The sequence below is a fragment of the Bos mutus genome, chromosome 22, assembly GCF_027580195.1.
Source record: "Bos mutus isolate GX-2022 chromosome 22, NWIPB_WYAK_1.1, whole genome shotgun sequence".
Classification (NCBI taxonomy): Eukaryota; Metazoa; Chordata; class Mammalia; order Artiodactyla; family Bovidae; genus Bos; species Bos mutus.
This window is the reverse complement of record NC_091638.1, coordinates 67,152,486-67,172,389: the sequence shown is the minus strand read 5'-3', so window position 1 is coordinate 67,172,389 and position 19,904 is coordinate 67,152,486. Positions and strand designations below refer to the sequence as shown.

At 49.2% G+C, this 19,904-nt stretch overlaps 1 protein-coding gene across 2 annotated transcripts; it reads right to left on the bottom strand.

Moving 5' to 3' along the window:
* Positions 1-19: 19 nt before the first annotated feature.
* CTSF (cathepsin F) lies at positions 20-5,595 on the bottom strand. 2 transcript variants are annotated; one of them, XM_070359707.1, is made up of 14 exons: positions 5,266-5,595; positions 4,958-5,056; positions 4,582-4,666; positions 4,429-4,490; positions 4,222-4,297; positions 3,071-3,181; positions 2,806-2,951; positions 2,622-2,718; positions 2,458-2,538; positions 1,528-1,647; positions 1,377-1,441; positions 1,029-1,119; positions 609-667; positions 20-527 (listed from the first exon to the last, which is right to left on the bottom strand). In XM_070359707.1, exons 1-14 carry the CDS (start codon positions 5,476-5,478, stop codon positions 453-455), a joined length of 1,380 nt encoding a protein of 459 aa, XP_070215808.1. In that variant the 5' UTR covers positions 5,479-5,595; the 3' UTR covers positions 20-452. The 2 variants fall into 2 exon arrangements, with proteins under 2 accessions (XP_070215808.1, XP_005903599.1); XM_005903537.3 differs by having other exon boundaries at positions 3,071-3,184; positions 5,266-5,594.
* Between the last annotated feature and the right edge of the window lie 14,309 nt (positions 5,596-19,904).

The following is a 19,904-nucleotide window of genomic DNA, read 5'->3' as shown; positions in this document are numbered from 1 at the left end:
CATTCACACCACGCTGGGGTCCAGGACACCTCTTTATTGTGTTAGAAAAGGTCGGTGACAAGTTTCTCTAGATGTAGAAGGCAACGTGGTCCCCCAGTCCAGGGGAACCAGAAAATATACAGCTTCAGAGGAAAACTGGGGTGGGAAGACAGAGCCTGCTGAGGACAGAGCTGGCTTTAAGACCAGAGTATTTTCTTCCCACCTGCTCCTTGCCCAAGCCTAGGGTTCTTGCCCCAGCTTCGGCTGCCAAGACATCATCCTTCACCCCAGTCCTCCTAGCTACCGCCATTCAACAAAGGTGCTGTTGGGGAACTTCAGGGTGGGAGTGGGGGGAGGGCCTGTGTCCCTGTGGCCTTTGCTCACCCTGGGGTCCCCGGTGCCCGTCCCTTGGCCAGCTGTGCCTCCTGGGGAGGGGCCGTTCTGGTCCGCACCAGATCCTGCACTGGTGCGCCTCAGTTTATCACCGCTGAGCTGGCCATGATGTTCACGCCACAGGCCCCGGAGCCACGGTGCAAGTAGTAGTAACCCTGGGGGGGAGAGGGGCGTCGGTGAGGGCGCCAGGGCAGGACGGGGGCTGGAGGGCTAGGGGCCAAGCAGCCAAGACTCACCTCCTCACCCCAGTCAGTGCCCCAGCTGTTCTTGATGGCCCAGAAGGGAATGGCAGAGCCTGGGGGCAGGGCAGTGCGGAGCGCAGGGAGAGTCAGGGCCCCCCGAGTCTCCAGCCAGGGCCCCAGGCACTAGGCACTCTTCACTGTCTGCTGTGGGCCTACTGGGCGACAGGTACTAGGGGAAGAGCAGAAAGCAAGACAGGCCCACCTACCACGCTCCCAGAAACCAGGAGCAGCTCTGGGGCTTGGGGAAGACGCCCACCCATCCACAACTGCTCACACCTCCCACCCCCTGGGCTCTCCCATTCACAGAGAGGATGGGTGATCCTGCCTGGCCCACAGCCGGAGACAGGGGGTAGGACAAGCTTCCTGAGATGCTGTGGCCCGGGCTGGATGGGCAGAGGGGCAAGCAGAACTCACGGTTGCCATAGCCCACGAGCAGCACGGCATGGTCGATGAGCCAAGGGCTGCAGAGGGGGCGCAGGGGGTGGGAGATCCCGTGGCGGTAGAACTGAGGGGGGAGAGTAAGAGCAGGGGGGCCAACGTGCTGCAATTACTGCAGCCCGAGCGCCTAGAGCCCATGCTCCGCAGCAAGAGAAGCCACTGCAACGGGAAGTCCGTGTGCTACAACTAGAGAAGTCTACACAGCAACGAAGACCCAGCACAGCCAAAAATAAATACATAAAATCATTAAAAAAAAAAAATCAGGGGCCAGCTCCAAGAAGTAGGGGAAGAGTCAGAGCCGGAGCAACAAGGCTGGAGCCCTACCTGCATGCCAAAGGCGTTGATGGCAATGGAGACGGGGCCGTTCTTGGCCAGCCAGGCCGCCAGCTCTGAGACGGGGGAGGGCCAGCGTCAGGGGGCATCCAGGCCCCAGCCTCCCGACCCAGGCCTCTCCTCACCCCCCGGCCTTCCTTACTTTGCTCATTCTTGCTCAGCTCCACTGAGTCGTTGATGTAGACCTTGGCCTTCTCTGCAGAGAAGCTGCAGGTCTGCAAGCGGCCTCGGTAGCTGTAGTCATCCTCCGTCTCCAGCCCTCCTGGGATTGTGGGGAGGGGGGCCGGCAGATCAGAAGTTAGAGGAAAGGTGGGCTCTACTCTCCGTACTTGTCTGCTCCTGGCCAGCGGCTGTGCTGAGCCCCTCATACACAAGGCCTCATGTTCTCCATCTACCCCAGGCCACAGGCCATCCTCTCTGAAAGGGGCCTCTTTCTCGAGACGGCTCAGCTGAGGCCCACAGGCATGGGGCAGCCTCCAGTGAGACGTGTGGCAGAGAGGGAACCCAGCTCCCAACTTCTGAGTCCTGACTCCCCTCAGTGTTCCTAGGACTCCTGATCTTGGCTTTCTTGTCCTGCCCTGACCATCTGCTCCCAGTCTGGCCCAGACCCCTGCCAGGCTCCCTCCCCAGTCTTTGTAGGCCACCTCAATCCCTCAGCCCTCCTCTTCCCACCACTGCAGCCCACTGCTCAACAGAACTGCCAGGTTAGGTCAACACCTCCCCTCAAGGGGGCGCTGTTCTGCTCTTCAGTTTAGCAGCACTAGAAATACAGGCCTCCAAGCAGTGAAAATAGCAAGACCCCTGCTATGCACCAGGAACGTGACATACCTTCCCCTCACTTGACCCTCAAGACAATCCTACCAAGTGAGTCCAAGGAAGCCCATTTCACAGGTGAGATAAGTGAGGCTCTGAAAGAGCTGACCTGCCCAAGGTCTTCAGCCAGTTAGGGGTCAGCATTAAGACTTGAACCCAGGTCACAGGACTGCCATGCTCGTCTCCCTCCCTCACAAAGTGACTTCCGGGGGAAGGAGCTGTGCTGCTGCCCTGCTCCTGAAGCCCCGTGAATGCATACCCAGAGTCCGTATGGCGGAGTAGGCGTTAGAGGGCAAGCCGCCCAGGCAGGCCTTGTCAGTCTTGTCACAGTCCAAGAGCTCTAGGAGACAGAAGACTGGTCCCAAGGAGCCCTCCGGAGAGGCTGGGCTGGGGACGGGGGAGGGGGCACAGCGGGATGCTCACCCTGCTCAGACAGGGAGAGCAGGGTCCCCCGTTTGAGGAACCACTGGCCCTCCACGTTGCCTGTGACTGAGAAGGCCCAGCAGGAGCCGCACATACCCTGCAAGAGACAGGCAGGTCAGGGCTGGGTCCCTCTCAAAGGCCAGTGCAGCCCGCTCATCCCACCCTCGCCTCTTCGGGGTCCAACCTGGTCCTTGACATTGGTGACAGCCCCCTTATTCCTCCAGTCCCACTGAGGCGGAGGAACGTCGGTGACAGGCTGGGCCGGGCGCATGTTCCTGCCAGGCGCATCTTTCAGGAGGGGATTCAGGTAGATGGTGCGGAACTCCTCCTCTGTGGACAGAGGTGGGTGGGGGTGGGAAAAGAGTATTCGAAGCCAGTCCTACCCAGGGGCCTTGGGAGCAGGCCCTGTCTCTTCCAGGCACCGTGAGGGCTCTGGCCACCACCCCTACCTGTCAGGTCACTGAACTTGGTGACCCCATACCGAGCTGTGCCACGGTCCAGGGCCTGGATCTTCTGCGCTCGCACCATATTATTGGCAAAGACGGACATGCGCCAACTGGCTTCTGAGGACCAACAAGCAGAAGTGAGGCTTGGACCCCAGGCAGATCATAGAGGAGAGGTGCTTGGGGATAAGAGGCAGAGGTTTCCATGGGGAACAGTGGCCCTGGATCATGTCTGAAGTTTATTTCAAGAAGGGCAAGGGACGTCCCTGTGGTCTAGTGGCTAAGATGCCACGCTCCCAAGGAGGAGGCCTGAATTCAATCCCTGGTCAGGGAACTAAATCCCGTATTCCACACTTTAAAGATCCTGCATGCTGCAACTAAGACCTGGTGCAGCCAGGTCTTTACTATTTATAATAATAGTTAAATTATTATATTTAAATACTATAATTTAATATTTAATTTTATTTATAAAATAAGTAGTTAAATATTTATAATACTTAATACTATAAAGGTGTTTTATTATCAATATATTATGTTAATAATATAGTATTATATTTTATTATTTACATAATATTTATTTATTATTAAATAAATAAAAAAATTTTTTTAAAGAGAAAAGGGCAGAACCCTGGAGTGGGTGTTAGGAGCAGATCTGCAAGTGATAAAAGTGAGGCCAAAATGGGGCGATGACTCCCCAGGTATGAAAAGTGAAACTGCTCAGTCGAGTCCGACTCTTTGTGACCCCACAGACTGTAGCCCACCAGGCTCCTCTGTCCATGGGATTTTCCAGGCAGTAGTACTGCAGTGGATTGCCATTTCCTTCTCCAGGGGATCTTCCCAACCCAGGGCTCAGGGCTCCAAAGACAGAAGGTCATGGGAAAAGGCCACCAAGCCAAGGGTCTGCCAGCAGAGAAAATATGGCCTTTGCCCCATCCCACTCTACCCAGAATGATGGAGATCTATGGTTTCTGACTAGGAAAATCAGATGGGAGAAGCGCCAGCTCCCTGAGGTGACTGCCAAGTCCTTGGAGGCTAAACAAGAACATGGGGGAACTTAGGGGTCCCTCTGCCCTTTCCCTACTCCAACACTAAGGTGCCAAGTTGGAGGGGAGGTCCTGATCTGATCAGGACACATCCAGCCAAGGCTAGGTCCCCACCTTCCTGCGAATCATATGTCCGGTTATAGGTGGTGACAAAGTCCTTGAAGATCGAAGCCATCTTCACAGAAAAGTCCTGGAAAGACAGAGAGAGGGAGTCTTTACAAGCAGTCCTTCTCAGACAGACGTGGGAGCCCCAGGCCAGGGTGGAGGGAAGAGAGTGAACCAAACGTGCAGCCAGTTCCCCAGACAGACAAGGCTCCTCACCTGGGGGAGGGGATCCTTGTTCAGCAGCGGAAGGAATGAACTGAAAGTCTCATTTCTGTCATCTGGAGAGAGTTGGAAGAGAGGAGAAGCAGGACTGAACCCTGAGTGAAGTCTGATCTGAACCATCCCAGCACCCCGGGGCCCTCCCAGCACCTGTAGTCTTGGTGTCGACTGGGCCACAGTCCCGCCTCAGTAGCATGTGTTTTCCTAGCTCGTCTAGGACTTCGAAGCTGCAGAGCTGCAGGAAAAGGAAGGAGGATGCCAGTCAGGGGGCTGCGAGGAGAGCAAGGCAAGATGGAGGAGGGTCCTCAGATGAGGACAATCTCTAAGGCAATCTCGCCCACAGTGGAAAGCGAGGCACCGTCCAGGAGCGAGAATCCAGACCCCCTCCCTTTATCCTTCCAGGCCTGGGTAGTGACAGGGTGGGGTAGATGCGGCCTCAGATCCCGCCCCCTTGACTTGACAGATCTCCCAACTACAGCCAGACTCAATCTGGGGGCAAGGGAATGGCAGGAACCCCATCACTCACCAGGGTCTTCTTGGACACCGGGAGCTGGCACACCGTGGGGTCGTTGCAGGGCGGCTCCACCAGGGTCGCCTTCAGCGAGTACAGGGACCCCCGGCCCGCCTGGACGGAAGGGCGAGTGAGTGACGGCACGGCCACCCTCTCATCTGTCCAGCCTTCATGGGGCCCGCAGCCCCACCGTGCCCTCTTCCCCCTTCCCCATTACTAGAAGTCCAACGTCCCCGCCCCAAGTCAGGCCCAAAGTTCCCAACCCTCGGACTAGAGCCCCGCTCACTGCGGACCCAGGAGCCCCGCCCCGAGCGCATCCTCACCCGGCGGACGCGACCGCGCACGGCCCCCAGCGCGGCCCTCGTCCCGGCAGCCCGGCCGCGGTTGTACATCTCCAAGGCGAAGCGGGCGGGCTCCCGCAGCTCCGGGGACGCCAGTTCCCAGGCCTGCGCGCCGGCCGCCGGGGGCTTGCTGGAGGCCGGAGCGGCGGCCGGGAGCAGCCCCAGCAGCAACAGCAGCTGCAGCCAGGGTGCCATGGTGAGGGCGAAGCTGGCGGCCCGGACTCACGCACGGACGGACGCGCGGACCAACCGACGGGGCGTAGCAGCCCGCGGCTGGGGGGCCCTAGTCCTCCCCAAGCTCCGGCGGGGCGCCGGCCAATGGGCGCCGGCCGGGGGCGCCTGCGCGCTCGCTTATTTACGCCAGGCACGTGGGTGCGCTGGCTGTGCAAGACTGGCGGGCTGGACCCAGTTTCGACCGTAGGCAGTCTTGCAAAACCAGCGTCATCTGGGGAGACGTGGCCCGATCCCCGACCTTGAAATGATCTTCTTAGGTCTGGGAACTGCTGTTTGAGGAGAGGAAACAATACTGGCCAGAGAATTAAAACAACTACCACTTATTGCATACCTACTATTATGTTGCAGGTTATATGCCCTCTCCCTTTAATCTTTGTAGCAATCCTGTGAAGTAATAAATGTTATTATCCCCATCTAGTAATTGAGGAAATATAGGTTTAGAGAAACTAAGTGGCTTGTCAAACATCTGCTAAGTAAAAGGGCTGGACTTGAACACAGGGAGTGGACTTCAGAGCTTGAGCTCACAGCTCCATCACCTCTTTGAGGCCCCTCTTATCAGCAGAATGGCAGCTAATATTCCCTGGACTGGCAGTGTCACAGGCTGTTGCGCAGATCAAACACAAACATGTCAACAGTGCACAGGGTTGGGACCCTTCTTTCATTCCTTCAAGCATTCACTGCTGTGTTCCAGGGCGTAGCAACAGGAAGCATGAGCAGATACTCTGGGCATAATACTGCCTGCTAGCAGCTCACAGTCTAGTGGAGAGACAGATGAGAAAAAGGAATTTTCCTCCAAGGTGTTACCAACTGTGGGAGGGGAAACAGAAGAGAGTTTTTGGCAACCCACTCCAATTTTCTTGTCTGGGAAATCCCATGGACAGAGGAACCTGGAGGGCTACAGTCTATGGGGTTGCAAAGAGTGGGACATGACTGAGCGACTAACACTTTCACTTCCAAGGCCCTTCAAGCTCCAGTCAGGCCTTAGACCTTATCCTGTGCTGTGCACTTGACACTCCAGTGACACTCTATTTGCAGAAATTCAAGCTCTTGCACACCCTGGAACCTTCACACTGCTCAAACTCCTAGACACTTTGCTGCTCTCAGGGAGGCTTTCCTGACCCACGCCCATTGCCCCTGACTAAGCTCAATGGCACTGTCTCTGTACTCCTAGACTCCTAGCCCCGTGAACTTCCTCCTTCTGAAAGATCTAAAGCCAAATGAATTAAAAACAGGAATTTCTTAGGCCCAGCAGAAGCAGTGAGACTTTTCTTAGATCTGAGTTTCCAGAGATTGGTGTCATAGTTCACCCTCATGGGAAACAGTCATCTTCCCCAAAGTCTGTTTCTTGGTCACTGGAGACACCTGACAAGTGTCTAGAGGAAAGGGTGGCTCATCTCATCAGAATAAGGGAAGACAGCATACTTATAATTCATGGAAGGAAAGGAGGAATTTTTTTTAAGCCACATGTATGGCATCTCAGGCAATTCTCACAACAGCCTTCAAGAGAGAAACTGTATGATTACACATGAGGAAAGTGAACCAGGGATGTGTCAACATTCATAAAAAGTGAGTGTTAGTTACTCAGTCGTGTCTGACTCTTTACGACCCCATGGACATAGCCTGCCAGGCTCCGCTGTCCCTGGAATTTTCCAGGCAAGTAAACACTGGAGTGGGTTGCCATTTCCTTCTCCAGGGGATTTTCCCGACCCAGGGATCAAACCTGGGCCTCCTGAAGCTGAGCTGAAAAGAGGGAGACAGCAGAGGAGACTGGGAAGAAATGGACACTGCGTGAGGAGGAAGATGAAGAAAGAGTGATGTCAAGAAAGTAGAGGAAGAGAGTGGGTTTCAAGAAAGAGGAAGTGGCTGGTTGCGTTGAATGCCATGGAGAGGACAAGATGAGGGGATTGGGCAACAGGTAGGTCACTGGGGACCTCATTAAGAGTGCTTGACTGGGGACTTTCCTGACTGTCCAGTGGTTAAGAACCTGTGTGCCAATGCAGGGGACACAGGTTCGATCCCTGGTCCAGGAAGATTCCACATGCAAAGGAGCAACTAAGTCTGGCACCACAACTCCTGAAGTCTGTGTGTCCTGGAGCCCGGGCTCCACAGCAAGAGATGTCAGTGCGATGAGAAGCCCAAGAACCGCAGCTGGAGAGTAGCCCCTGCTCACTACAACTAGAGAAAGTCACGCACAGCAACAAAGACCCAACACAGCCAAAAATGAAATAAACAACTAAATTTAAAACAAAATTTTTTTTTTAAAGAGTGTCGGCTTGAGACTTCCCTAGTAGTCCAGTGATTGAGACTCTGAGCTTCCACTCAGAGGCCCGGATTCAATCTCTGTTAGGGGAACTAGGATCCTATAAGCCATGTTGTGCAGCAAAAAAAAAAAAGAAAGAAAGAAAGAAAAAGCAGAGGAGATAATATGAGAAATATGGGCATGAATGGAGACAAAGATTTCAATAATTTTTGCCATGGAGGAGAGTAGAGAAATACAGTACTGGGGGGCGGGGGGCGGCGCGGGGCATGCTGTCCAGTGGTTAAGACCCTGCACTTCCACTGCAGGAGACACAAGTTCTATCTGTGATCAGGGAACTAAGATCCTGCATGCCACAGGGCTCAGTAAAAAAAAAAAAAAAAAAAGGCGTTTTTAAGATGAGAGACCCTAGAGCATGCTTATGACTTAATGAAATAGGAAGGGAGATATTGATGATTCAGGAGAGAAAGGGGAGAATTATAGGAATGAAGAACTTGAAAGGAGAGGGGTGGTAGTTCTCTACTGCTGTGTGGAACACTGCCACAAAATGAATGGTTAGGGCTGCAGTCTCATTGAAGGCTGGACTGAGGAAGGATCTGCTTCCAAGCTCATGTTGATCCTGGGTAGCTTGGCCTGCAGTGGTTTGAAGTAAGGGTTCAGTTCCTGGCCAGAGACTGAGGTTGGGTAGGGGTGATGAGAGCACCAAATCCCGCTACCAGATCAGCGGTCAGTGACAAGGCCCTGGCCCTTTGGCTTTGCAGAAAAGAATTCCCATAAAGACAGCAAGTAGAGTGCCGGGGTCCAGCCCCGGCTGATCCAGGGTATTCGAAGGGGAGACGGCTTCGGTGATTAATTTAAATATTCATCAAAGATATAAAGAGTAATAGAATGAGGATAGCTCAGCAGGAAAATTCAGTGGAGAAAAGAGGCTGAGTAGCTTGGTTTATGCGGGAAACCAATAAAACTTCAAGACAAGAAGCTTGCACCACTTACATAGGCCGCAGGCATCCTTCCGTTATCCCGAAGGAGAGGAGACACTGAGGCCTCCCCAGTCGGATCTTAGAAGCCCAGGCATAATTAGTAAGCATGGCGGGCTCTGCGCTCCAGATGGAGACTCAGCCAGAGTTTGAGAGAGAGAGAGACACGGGGAGACCAGTCTTTCGAGGAACTGATCCCAATTCTTTATTTTCCATGGTCTACTTTTATACACTGACATGTTATGCAAAAGTCACGCGGGGACAGCAGTCCTGAATTTTATTAAAGTCAGGTGCTTCATACAAATGTATACAGAGGTCTTAGGGGTGTTACATCATCTTCTGGCCAGGGGGGCCTGTTGACAATTTATGACCCTCTCCTTGTGACAGCGGTCAGTCAACCAGAACACTTATTTCTCCAGGGGTGATTATTTTTGAAACAGATGCCACCCAAATAAAGTTACATTCCTATAGGGTGAGGGTGTAGTGGGTTTTAGTTAAGGAAAGAATTTACTTAGCCTAAGGTCTAACGTGATTTATATCCAAGATTAATACTTATTTCTTCTATATATTCATTAATGTGTGTAAGGGCAGGGGATGTGGAGACTTAGCAACAAACATTGGCTCAACAAATGAAAAACCCTTCACCAATACAATTTCTAATCAGCCCACTATACTTATACTAATGGTTTTCTAACTTTTCTAAGGAACATGTTTTTAGAAGGTTTAAAGCATCTCATGCCTCTCACGGTTGGGAGGCTGTGAGCAATCACATGTGGCTGGACAAGCCTGTCAGGCAGGATAGAGAACCTTCAGAGGAGTTTGTAAGTTTGGAACACTCCTGTCACGCCCAGGAATTATTATTAACTGGCGCTCTAGGTTAACTCCTTCTCTGAAAGAGGTGGTGGGGGACAACCCCCCGTAAAGTCAGAGGTGTAGGTGAGAGCACAAAGTAGTAAAGTAGGCAGGCTCTGGTTATGGGGGTAGATGCTCGAGAATTTCCAGGGGGACTCCTGAGGCTCGATCCCGCCTTTGCGTATGTCGAGCCTCCTTCCTCATGACCTTTGCCATGGGTGGAGGTCCTCCCGCTGGCTCCCTGCAGTAGAGAAACAAGTAAAGTGTTCATTAGGAGGAAAGAGAGTATAGTACATGTGGATAGACACATGGGTGGACTCAAGAGAAAGACAGAGTCGTGCCCTCGTAGCTTTGTGGGACATTTCTTCCACGTTTCCTTTGGCCAGTCATTTTGATTTACCTGGTTCAGAGTCCATATTTGGTATAACTCAGGATCCTCCCATGTGTGCATACACATCCCTTAGCCAAGATGGATTCTACCCAGGAGGTCTATGGGTAGTTAGCATCACTTGGCATCACTCCCCTTATGACCTCCAAGGAGTCTTTCTGCACATGTGTAGTTGGAGAGGTCTCCTGACTTCAAGGATGAGAAATATGGGGTCTTTTATCTTCTGTCTGGGCAGAGCCCGACCTCCTCCCCCGATTGTCCTGCTGTTTTCATCTTGGAATATCAGTCCACAGAAACTAAACTCCAACTGTCTGCCCCGGGACCCATCAATCTCCTGCCCCAGTGCGGCTGCTGGCAGCACTCAGTCCCTCATGGGACCTCAGTCTGGTGCCTCAGCTGTTTCCTGGCTGGTGGCTGTCTGCCACCCTTAGCTCCTCACCATGTGGATCTTCCCACCATGGCTGCTTGCTTCCCCAAAGCAGTGAGGGAAAGCGAGGCTATTAAAATCTTGTCTAATACAGTCACACACGTGATCACATGTACCCATCACCTCTGCTGAATTCTGTTGGTTAGAAGCAAGTCATGGGTCTCTCCATACACAAGGGGTGGGAAGGGGAGTATACAAAGATGTGGCCATCAGGAGGTGGGGGTCATGGAGGTCACCTCAGGAGTCTGTCTGCCACGAGTGTTCCCCAGGTGTGCTCCCAGTACCTCAAAATATTAACAACAGTAAAAATAATACATGCTTTCAGTAAAAATAATACATGCTTGGGCTTCCCCGGTGGCTCAGTGGTACAAAAATTCACCTGCAATACAGGAAACTTAAAGAGATCCAGGTTCGATCCCTGGGTTGGGAAGATCTCCTGGAGGAGGGCATGGCAACCCACTCTAGTATTCTTGCCTGGAGAGTCTCATGGACAGAGAAGCCTTGTGGGCTACAGTCCATAGGGTCGCAAAGAGTCAGACACAACTTAAGTGACTGAAGTCAGCACAGCATATCTACATGCTAGGCACTCAGCATTTGCAGCACATGTACATGTATCAGCCCGTTGAACCCCACAACCACCCCACAAAACCACCCCACAGCTATGATGCAGATAAGGAAACTAAGACAACAAGATTCAAGGACTTCCCCGGTGGTCCAGTGGCTAAGACTGTGGGCTCTCAATGCAGGGCTCATGGAGCCAAAAGTGAAAAATATATCAATAAGTAAATCTTAAAACAACAACAACAACAAAGATACCTCGTGCTAAGACCCGGTGCAGCCAAATTAATTTAAAATAAAACAAGAGATTCAGTTACTTGCCCAAGTTGCAGAAAGGGTGAAGTTGGAAACAGGATTTGAATCCAGTTCTAATGGAGACAGAGATTCTGTTTCTCAAATGGCCTCTGCCGACCCTGGAGTACAACAGGGGTGCCGCTGAAAGTCAGGATAAACAGAGTGTTGTTCCTCCAGGCACACTCATGAACTAAAGTGATCGATCGCCAGTGGCCCGGGGTCTAGAGTGAGAGGTGGGGGGTAGCTGACCATGCACGGTCCCGGCTTCTGCTTCAGTAGGTCTAGGTAAGGATCTTGGGATATGTGGGTGAATCTTTGGAATACTTTTGCTGGAAAAGTATGCCCTTTTATGTCAATGTCTACACTGAGATGAAGTTTATTTATTTTCTCTTTGAACATCCCCCAGATGTTAGGAATGGCGTGCAAAATTTGAAGCACTTTTTTTTTTTTTTGGCCACGCTATGTAGCTTGCAGGATCTTTGTTCCCCAACCAGGGATTGAACCACGGCAGTGAAAGCACGGAGTCCTAACCCTGGACTGCCAGAGCATTCCCGAGGCACGTCTTGAAAGACCCGAATTTTCAGTGAATGGCCGCTCATCCCTAAGTCCCAGGATAAGGGGTGGATGTTACCTTCTTGTGCCACTAGGGTTTGAGAAAGTCTGCGTTTACACTGAAGCAAATGCTGCCCAGAAATGAAAGTGTCCAGGGGATGCCCCAATAGCCAGGACATGGTGGGATGGAACTGGACTTTCTAGGACAAGGTGAGGCAAACAGCAGGGTTTCCTTCTGGGAATTTCACCTGATTTATGAAAATGGTAGTTGACAACTGTATGATCTGACTCATTTCCAGATATCACCAACTCACCTCCTGACCTTCAGGAATGGTGGGCAACTTATCAAAATTTTACCCAGTAAGTGAAATACTTCAGTTTCATAAGACTTGTTTCCCCAAGCCTGAGAGGTAGGAGACAGTGAGGAGGAAAGAGGGCAAAAGCATAGATTTTTGGTTCAGACTGACTGACCAGCTTTTAGTTCTGGCTTGGCCACTTCAAATTGGCTGTGAGACTATGAGAAAATTACCTCTCTGAGCCTTTTTGAGAAGGTTTTACTTTATTTTATTTTTTACTGTGCTGGGTCTCCGTTGCTTGTGGGCTTTTATCTAGTTGCAGCAAGTGGGGCTACTCTCTGCTTGCCGTGCGAGGTCTTCTTATTTCAGTGGCTTCTCTTACTGTGGAGCACGAACTTTAGGGTGAGTGGGCTTCAGTAGTTGCCACACGTGGGCTCAGTAGTTGTGGCCCACGGGCTTAATTGCTCCAGGGCATGTGGGATCTTCCTGGAACAGGGATTGAACCCGAGTCTCCTGCACTTGCAATCCAAGGGACTCTCAAGAGTCTTCTCCAACACCACAGTTCAAAAGCATCAATTCTTCGGTGCTCAGCTTTCTTCACAGTCCAACTCTCACATCCATACATGACTACAGGAAAAACCATAGCCTTGACTAGACAGACCTTTGTTGGTAAAGTAATATCTCTGCTTTTCAATATGCTATCTAAGTTGGTCACAACTTTCCTTCCAAGGAGTAAGCGTGTTTTAATTTCATGGCTGCAGTCACCATCTGCAGTGATTTTGGAGCCCCAAAAAATAAAGTCTGACACTGTTTCCCCATCTATTTCCAAACCATCAAAACCAGGCTTAGTAGCTCAGCTGATAAAGAATCCACCTGCAATGCGGGAGACCTGGGTTTGATTCCTGGGTTGGGAAGATCCCCTGGAGAAGGGAACAGCTACCCACTCCAGTATTCTAGCCTGGAAAATTCCATGGACTAGTCCATGGGGTCACAAAGAGTCAGACATGACTGAGCAACTTTCAGTTAGACACTTAACAACAAAGAAACAAAGATACATAAAGCAAAAATCAGAAGAAATGTATATATAATCATAGACATATTAACATTTCTCTGAAAATATTTTATCAAGTGCAGAAAAATAAAAATAGGAGCATCTTGAATGATGTCATTAACAAGTTAAATATAATAGATCTCTATTTATATTAATTTATATTAAGCTTATATCCTACACAAGTATATTTAAAAATTTGTATCTCATGCATTGTTATTAGATATCCATAGGACATTAGAAAAGCTGGCAGAAAGATAGACATTACTAAATATCAAAAAGTAGAATTCTTTTTTTGTATTATTGAGTTATACATATACAATATATTATTTTTCCAATTATTTTTCATTATAGGTTATTATAAGATATTGACTATAGTCCCCTATGTTATACAATAAATCTTTGTTGCTTGTTGCATATCTTTTTTTAATTAGAAATGTAGCCTTATATTCATACTAAGTCAAACAAGTGGAATAAAAATGTCATAAATTTTTTAGTTTGGCAAAAATTCATGTTTTCTTATATATATATAGTACATATTATTTTTGTATACATGTATACAAGTTTTTCTACTATGCTTGAGAAAGGCTTGAGAAAGAATATATAAAAAAAAAGAAGAGATGGAGAAATTGGGAAACATAAACTAAATGAAGTGAGACGACTGAATATGAAGTAGAAAAAGTGAAACCGACTAGAGAAAAGTAAAAGATCCACACACAGTCCAGTATTTTTAAACAGGGCTGCTCGTTAGAAACATACCTGGTGCTTTGGAGGAAAAAAAGCAATACCTGGGCATAGTATTTTTCAAAACATTCAAAGATAATTCTGATATGCATCTAGATTTTTAAAAGTGATTACAGGTTTTTCTAGTAAATGATAGTTTTGGTGATATAGAATTCTTTTATTTTTGTGTTGACTAATCATGATACTGTGGTATTAAGTAATAGTTACATAATATAACAGTGACGAATGTTCATCAGTTTTCACAATCAACAGCCAGACAAAAAATAAAAGATAATTACAACTGCAAGCCATAACAGGAACATGATTAACCTAACAATATAAGATAATTACATACAATCTGAGGGGTCAGGCAGAGTGATGCGGTTAGTGGAAGTGCCTACATGCACATGTTTTCATCTGCTTAGTCAGTCCATGCTTCTTGGTTGGTGCGTTTAATCCATTTACATTTAAGATAGTTATCAATATGTATGATTGCCGGGGACCAGCCCCGGCTGATCCAGGGTATTCGAAGCGGGGACGGCATCGGCGACCTATTTATTTAAATATTTTATCAAAGATATAAAGAGTAATAGGATGAGGATAGCTCAGTAGGAAAATTCAGTGGAGAAAAGAGGCTGAGTAGCTTGGTTTACTCGGGAGACCAATAAAACTTCAAGACAAGAAGTTTGCACCACTTACGTAGACCACAGGCGTCCTTCCGTTCTCCCGAAGAAGAGGAGACACTGAGGCCTCCCTGGTCGGATCTTAGAAGCCCAGGCATAATTAGCAAGCATGGCGGGTTCCGAGCTCCAGATGGAGACTCAGCCAGAATTTGGGAGAGAGAGCGACATGGGGAGACCAAGTTTCGGTGAACAAGGCCCACACTTTATTTTCCCAAGTAGTTTTTATACCTTAAGTTATGCATAGAGGATAATGGGGGAAGGGGTAGAGTCGTGCAGCAAGCCAGGCTTTCTTCCTGCAAACTTATCATATGCAAAAGCTTAGGTGATTTGCATCATCTTCTGGCCCGGAGGCCTGTTAACATTTTAAGACCCTTTCTTCAGAAAACTTATTTTTTTCTAAAGGTGACTGGTCAGGAGCCACCCTCCAAAAGCATTAGATAAAGTTGCATTCCTACAGAGCAAAGGTGTGGTGGGCTACAACAAGAAAAAGAATTAACTCAAGGGTCCCAGGTTACAAACATTAAAGCTACTACTTACACCAATTATATTAATCAATACACTGCCAAGGACATAGTAGGTAAGGCGTATGGAGACTTAGCAGCAAACATTGGCTCAATAAGTGAAAAACCCTTCACCAATACAATTTCTAATCAATCTTTTAACTACTCAAAGGAATCTGTGTTTAGACAGTTTAGAACATCTCCTGCCTCTCACAGTTGGGAGGCTCTGAACAATCACATGTGGCCGGAAAAACCTATTCAGGCAGGCTAGAGGATTTCCAAAGGAGTTTGTAGGTTGAAACACTGTCACACCCAAGAATTATTAACTGGAGCAGTAAGCTAACTCTTTTTTCAGAGAGAGGTAGTGGGAGACAGCCCCCCGTAAAGTCAGAGGTGTAGGTGAAAGCACAAAGCAGAAAGTAGGCAGACTCTGGTTTTGGGGGTAGCTGCTCTAGAATTTCCAGGGGGACTCCTGAGGCTCGATCCCACCTTTGCGTGTGCCGAGCCTCCTTCCTCATGACCGTTGCCACAGGCGGAGCTCGCTCCCCGCATATGATCCTATTACCAGTTTCTTAATTGCTTTGGGTTTATTTTCTGTAGGTAGGTCTTTTCCTTCTCTTGTTTTCTGCCTAGAGAAGTTCCTTTAGCATTTGGTGTAAAGCTGATTTGGTGGTGCTGAATTCTCTTAACTTTTGCTTGTCTGGAAAGCTTTTGATTTCTCCATCAAATCTGAAGTAGAGTCTTGCTGGGTAGAGTATTCTTAGTTGAAGTTTCTTCCCTTTCATCACTTTAAATATATTATGCCATTTCCTTCTGGCATGTAGAGTTTCTGTTGAGAAATCTGATGGTAGTTACCTTGTATGTTATTTGTTGTTTTCCCTTTGTTGCTTTTAATATTTTATCTCTGTCTAGCTTTGATAGATGGACCTTTGTTGGCAAAGTAATGTGGGGCTCAGAACCTTCACAACAGTGCGAGGACTTCTTGGTATTACTGTTCTCCAGTTTGTGGGTCACCCACCCGGCAGGACTAGGATTTGATTTTGTTGTGATTGTGCCCCTCCTACCGTCTCGCTTCTTCTTTCTCTTTGGACCTGGAGTATCTTTTTTTGGTGGCTTCCAGTGTCCTGTCGATGGTTGTTCAACAGCTAGTTGTGATTTTGGTGCTCTTGCAGGAGGAAATGAGCACACGTCCATCTACTCTGCTATCTTTTACTAGAATCCCCCCTGAGCCTTTTTGTAGACATAGGAAGAAGATAGAAATGCACCTCATTTATCACATCAGTTCTAACCTTCTAGCAGCAAACGAATATTTACAGAGAGAGTCCTAAAGGGTGGAATGAGAAATGAGAGTGTGAAAGCCCAGGTGTTTGGTGGAGAAGGGGAACTCAGAAAGAGAAGGCCAATAAAGCAGAGCTTAGATGGCTAGGCTTTCACATACACCAAAGGTCTCAAAAGGAGATCTACCATCCCTGGAAATTTGAATTTGGACGTTTGTAGGGGCATTTTTGTTTATCACATTGATAGGAGATCTTCGGAGAAGGCAATGGCACCCCACTCCAATACTCTTGCCTAGAAAACCCCATGGACGGAGGAGCCTGGTAGGCTGCAGTCCATGGGGTCGCTAAGGGTCGGACACGACTGAGCGACTTCACTTTCACCTTTCACTTTCATGCATTGGAGAAGGAAATGGCAACCCACTCCAGTGTCCTTGCCTGGAGAATCCCAGGGACAGGGGAGCCTGGTGGGCTGCCATCTATGGGGTCGCACAGAGTTGGACACGACTGAAGTGACTTAGCAGGAGCTCTTCTGGTCCTTAGTAGACAGGGGCCAGCAGTGCTAGACATTCTTCAATGTTCAAGACAGTCCCACGTTACTGAGAATAGTTCCATGTCCTGCACAGCTGTCTAATGTGCCACTGATTATTTCTGTTGGGGTTTACAAGGGCCTCATACCATGTAGTTAAAAATGGCCCCCTGTGGTGACCTGACAAACAAGGGATGAGGTCACAGTGGCCACATTGCTCTGGTGGGCATCCTGTGTTTTCCTTAAGGAAATATCCTGTTTTTCCCTGCTGGTGCCAGTTTCTCAAGACTACATGACCACCCAACCGTAAGACCCCTTCGACTATGTGACCGCAAGACCCCAGCTGTGGGCTAAAGATAAACTGAGGCCCCCTCCCTCCGGGGCACAATTTCCCATCGATAGGATATAAGAAGGGTTAGCTGTAAAAAGAGAGCACTGGTTTTTTCTCTCTAAAGCCTGTCACTTTCTTTCTTTCTTCCTATAATAAATCTTTCTCTGCCTGAATGCCCGGCTTGCTCTCTTTTTCTTCGCGCTCGCCTTACAATTTCTAAAAGAGGAAAAATCTGTTTATAGTTATCTGCACCAAGAACCCTTAACTCTGTTGTATATGTAAACAGTTTTCCAGGAAGTCTACTAAAATGAAAATCCGGGGGGAATTTTCTTTCTATGAGTTCAGATCTTTATGAAGGATATTCACCATTTCAGAAGATCACATCTCTAAAGATCAGTATTTGGGGTGATCTCTGTTCACAGTGGGGTTCCCAGGTGGCGCTAAGTGGTAAAGAACCCACCTGCCAATGCATGAGACATAAGAGATGCAGGTTCAACCCCTGGGTTGGGAGGATCACTTAGAGGAGGAAATGGCAACCCACTCCAGTATTCTTACCTGGACAATCCCGTTGACAGGGGAGCCTGGTGGGCTCCAGTCCGTGAGGTTGCAAAAGAGTCAGACACAACCTAGAGATTAAACCACCACAGTTCATAATAATCACTTTGTTACAGCTTTCAGTGTGATCCTGACTGAGCATGTCCATGTGGAACTGCAGATGTATTTAGCATAAACTGCTTTGATTTTCTTTTTCCTTGACTTTAAAAATTATGTTGGTAGGTAGGCTATTATCCATGAACTTCATCTCATTCATTTAACAACTATTGATGGAGTGCACAACTATTGATCAGGCACAGTCCAGATGCTGGGGATGTAAAGAGGGCATTGTAAAATATTTACTGTTAAAACGGCATGTTGGGCCTGACAGAGGTGAGATCCACTGATAGGCCCATCTGGGTTTTAATCCTAATTCCACCACAGTCTACTATTATGTAATCTGGTGTCATGTCAGCCTGAGAGTGAGTTGGAAAAGAATTTCCAGTCATAGAGTATTTCAGAAAGGAGTGAGTTTATTAAGAACAAAGAGCAGAGATAATGTGGGCGCTGCAGGCACAGCGGGCTGACCTCCGGCCTGGCCAGGGAGAGGCGGCCGGATGCTGTTAGAACAATGGACCAGCTCAAGGGGGATCTGTGCTTTTCTTGGGCTAGTAGCCAATTGTTATAGCCAAGACAAAGGAAATTCCTGCTGGAAGGGTGGCATTAGGTGAGTAGTTAGGGTGCTCTAGGGTGATTACTGGGATGGGCATTTTTGCCTAATTTAGGGTCATGAAGCTGGCTGGTAAGGCTCGGGGGACTTTTGGCAACAGTTACAGTGGGACTCGGTAAGTTCTGGAAGTGACTTTGGTTTTGGGCTCTGCGTCTGTGGCCTTGGTACAGGCCTTGCACCTGTGACCTTGGTACAGGACTCCATACCTGGGACGCGTCTTTTCCCCGCTCTGAGCCTCTTTGTATTGATGCGTTAGATTACCTAAGATCATGCAGTTCCTCCTATCTGCTCACTGAATGGCAGCTGTGGTGGACATTATTATGTTGACCGATTCCTTGATGACACAAGAGGCAATAACACTGTTCTATCTTTCTCAAATAAGTCCTCAAACTCCGATGCCTAGCTAGCTCTTTCTTTTGAGGCTCCGCATGTCCCTCCCATTCTGAGTTGTCCAAAATCCGCAGTGATTTACTCAGTCCCAAAGAGGTGCGGTGAGGCTAGTTTCTGAGGCTACTGCCTGTGGTCTTATCGCTTTCTCCACCGAGCAAGGTAACCGGAAGTCCTGAGTTCACTGCTGTTGTGACTTATTATCGCCACACGATGGCGCTGTTGAAGCTCGGTCCTGGCCACTCCCAGGGCGTCCACAGAGCAGAGCCCCTTTCAGGGTCAGGGACGGACTCTGTGTCCAGCGGCTGGGAATGCCGCCCTCCGCTGTCAGCCCCTCGAGGACTGCCTCGGCTGCCGAGTCATGCCCACTTCCTCAGGCAGCTGCATCTAATGACAAATCTGAAGGGTCATCCCAGCTTCAGAGCTCCCTGCTGGGTGGGAAGAGGTGTCCCTTGAGATTGCAGGGCAGCGAAAACTCTCCCGCTGCCCAGCCTCGCCTCCTTCCCTTCTCTTCCCCGGCTATTGATCCTCAGAGTGCTCCCAGCAGACTTCCCGCCCGCCAGTCACTCTCTCCAAATCTGCTCCCCCAGGGAACACAACCCAACCGGCACCGTCCACTTAGAATAAAATCTCATCTCCATAAGGCTGGGCATCGCCTGGTCCCTGTCCCCCTATCTGAACTCACCTCATGCTCTCTCGCTGCCCCGCACTAAGCCCCCACCACAATGATCCTCTTCCTGGCCACAAGGCAAGTGATTTTCAGGTTCAGGGCTTTTGCACTGGCTGTTCCTTCTGCCTGGAGAGACTCCGCCTGCTCTGTAGGGGGCAGGCTCCTACCCAGCGGTCCAGTCAGCCTAAATACTGTTTCTTCGGAGTAAGGACCCTCCTGCTTCCTCAAAGCACTATATTTGTCAGCACCCATCACACTCTGTCCTTATTCCGCTTATTCCCACTGGGCTGTGTAAACTTCTGAGAGCAGGGACCTTGACTGTCTTATTGCGGTGTTTCTAGCCCTGATATGCCGGACCCTCAGGGCCATTTTCTCCC

Bases quoted from the DNA above. Each gene is read 5' to 3' on its own strand.
- CTSF (XM_005903537.3), bottom strand. From the start codon at position 5,478: ATGGCACCCTGGCTGCAGCTGCTGTTGCTGCTGGGGCTGCTCCCGGCC. The intron at 4,491-4,581 runs GTGCTGGGAGGG...AACTCTCTCCAG, and splicing joins AGTCGACACCAAGACTACAG to ATGACAGAAATGAGACTTTC. The intron at 4,298-4,428 runs GTGAGGAGCCTT...CTGTCTTTCCAG, and splicing joins ACAAGGATCCCCTCCCCCAG to GACTTTTCTGTGAAGATGGC.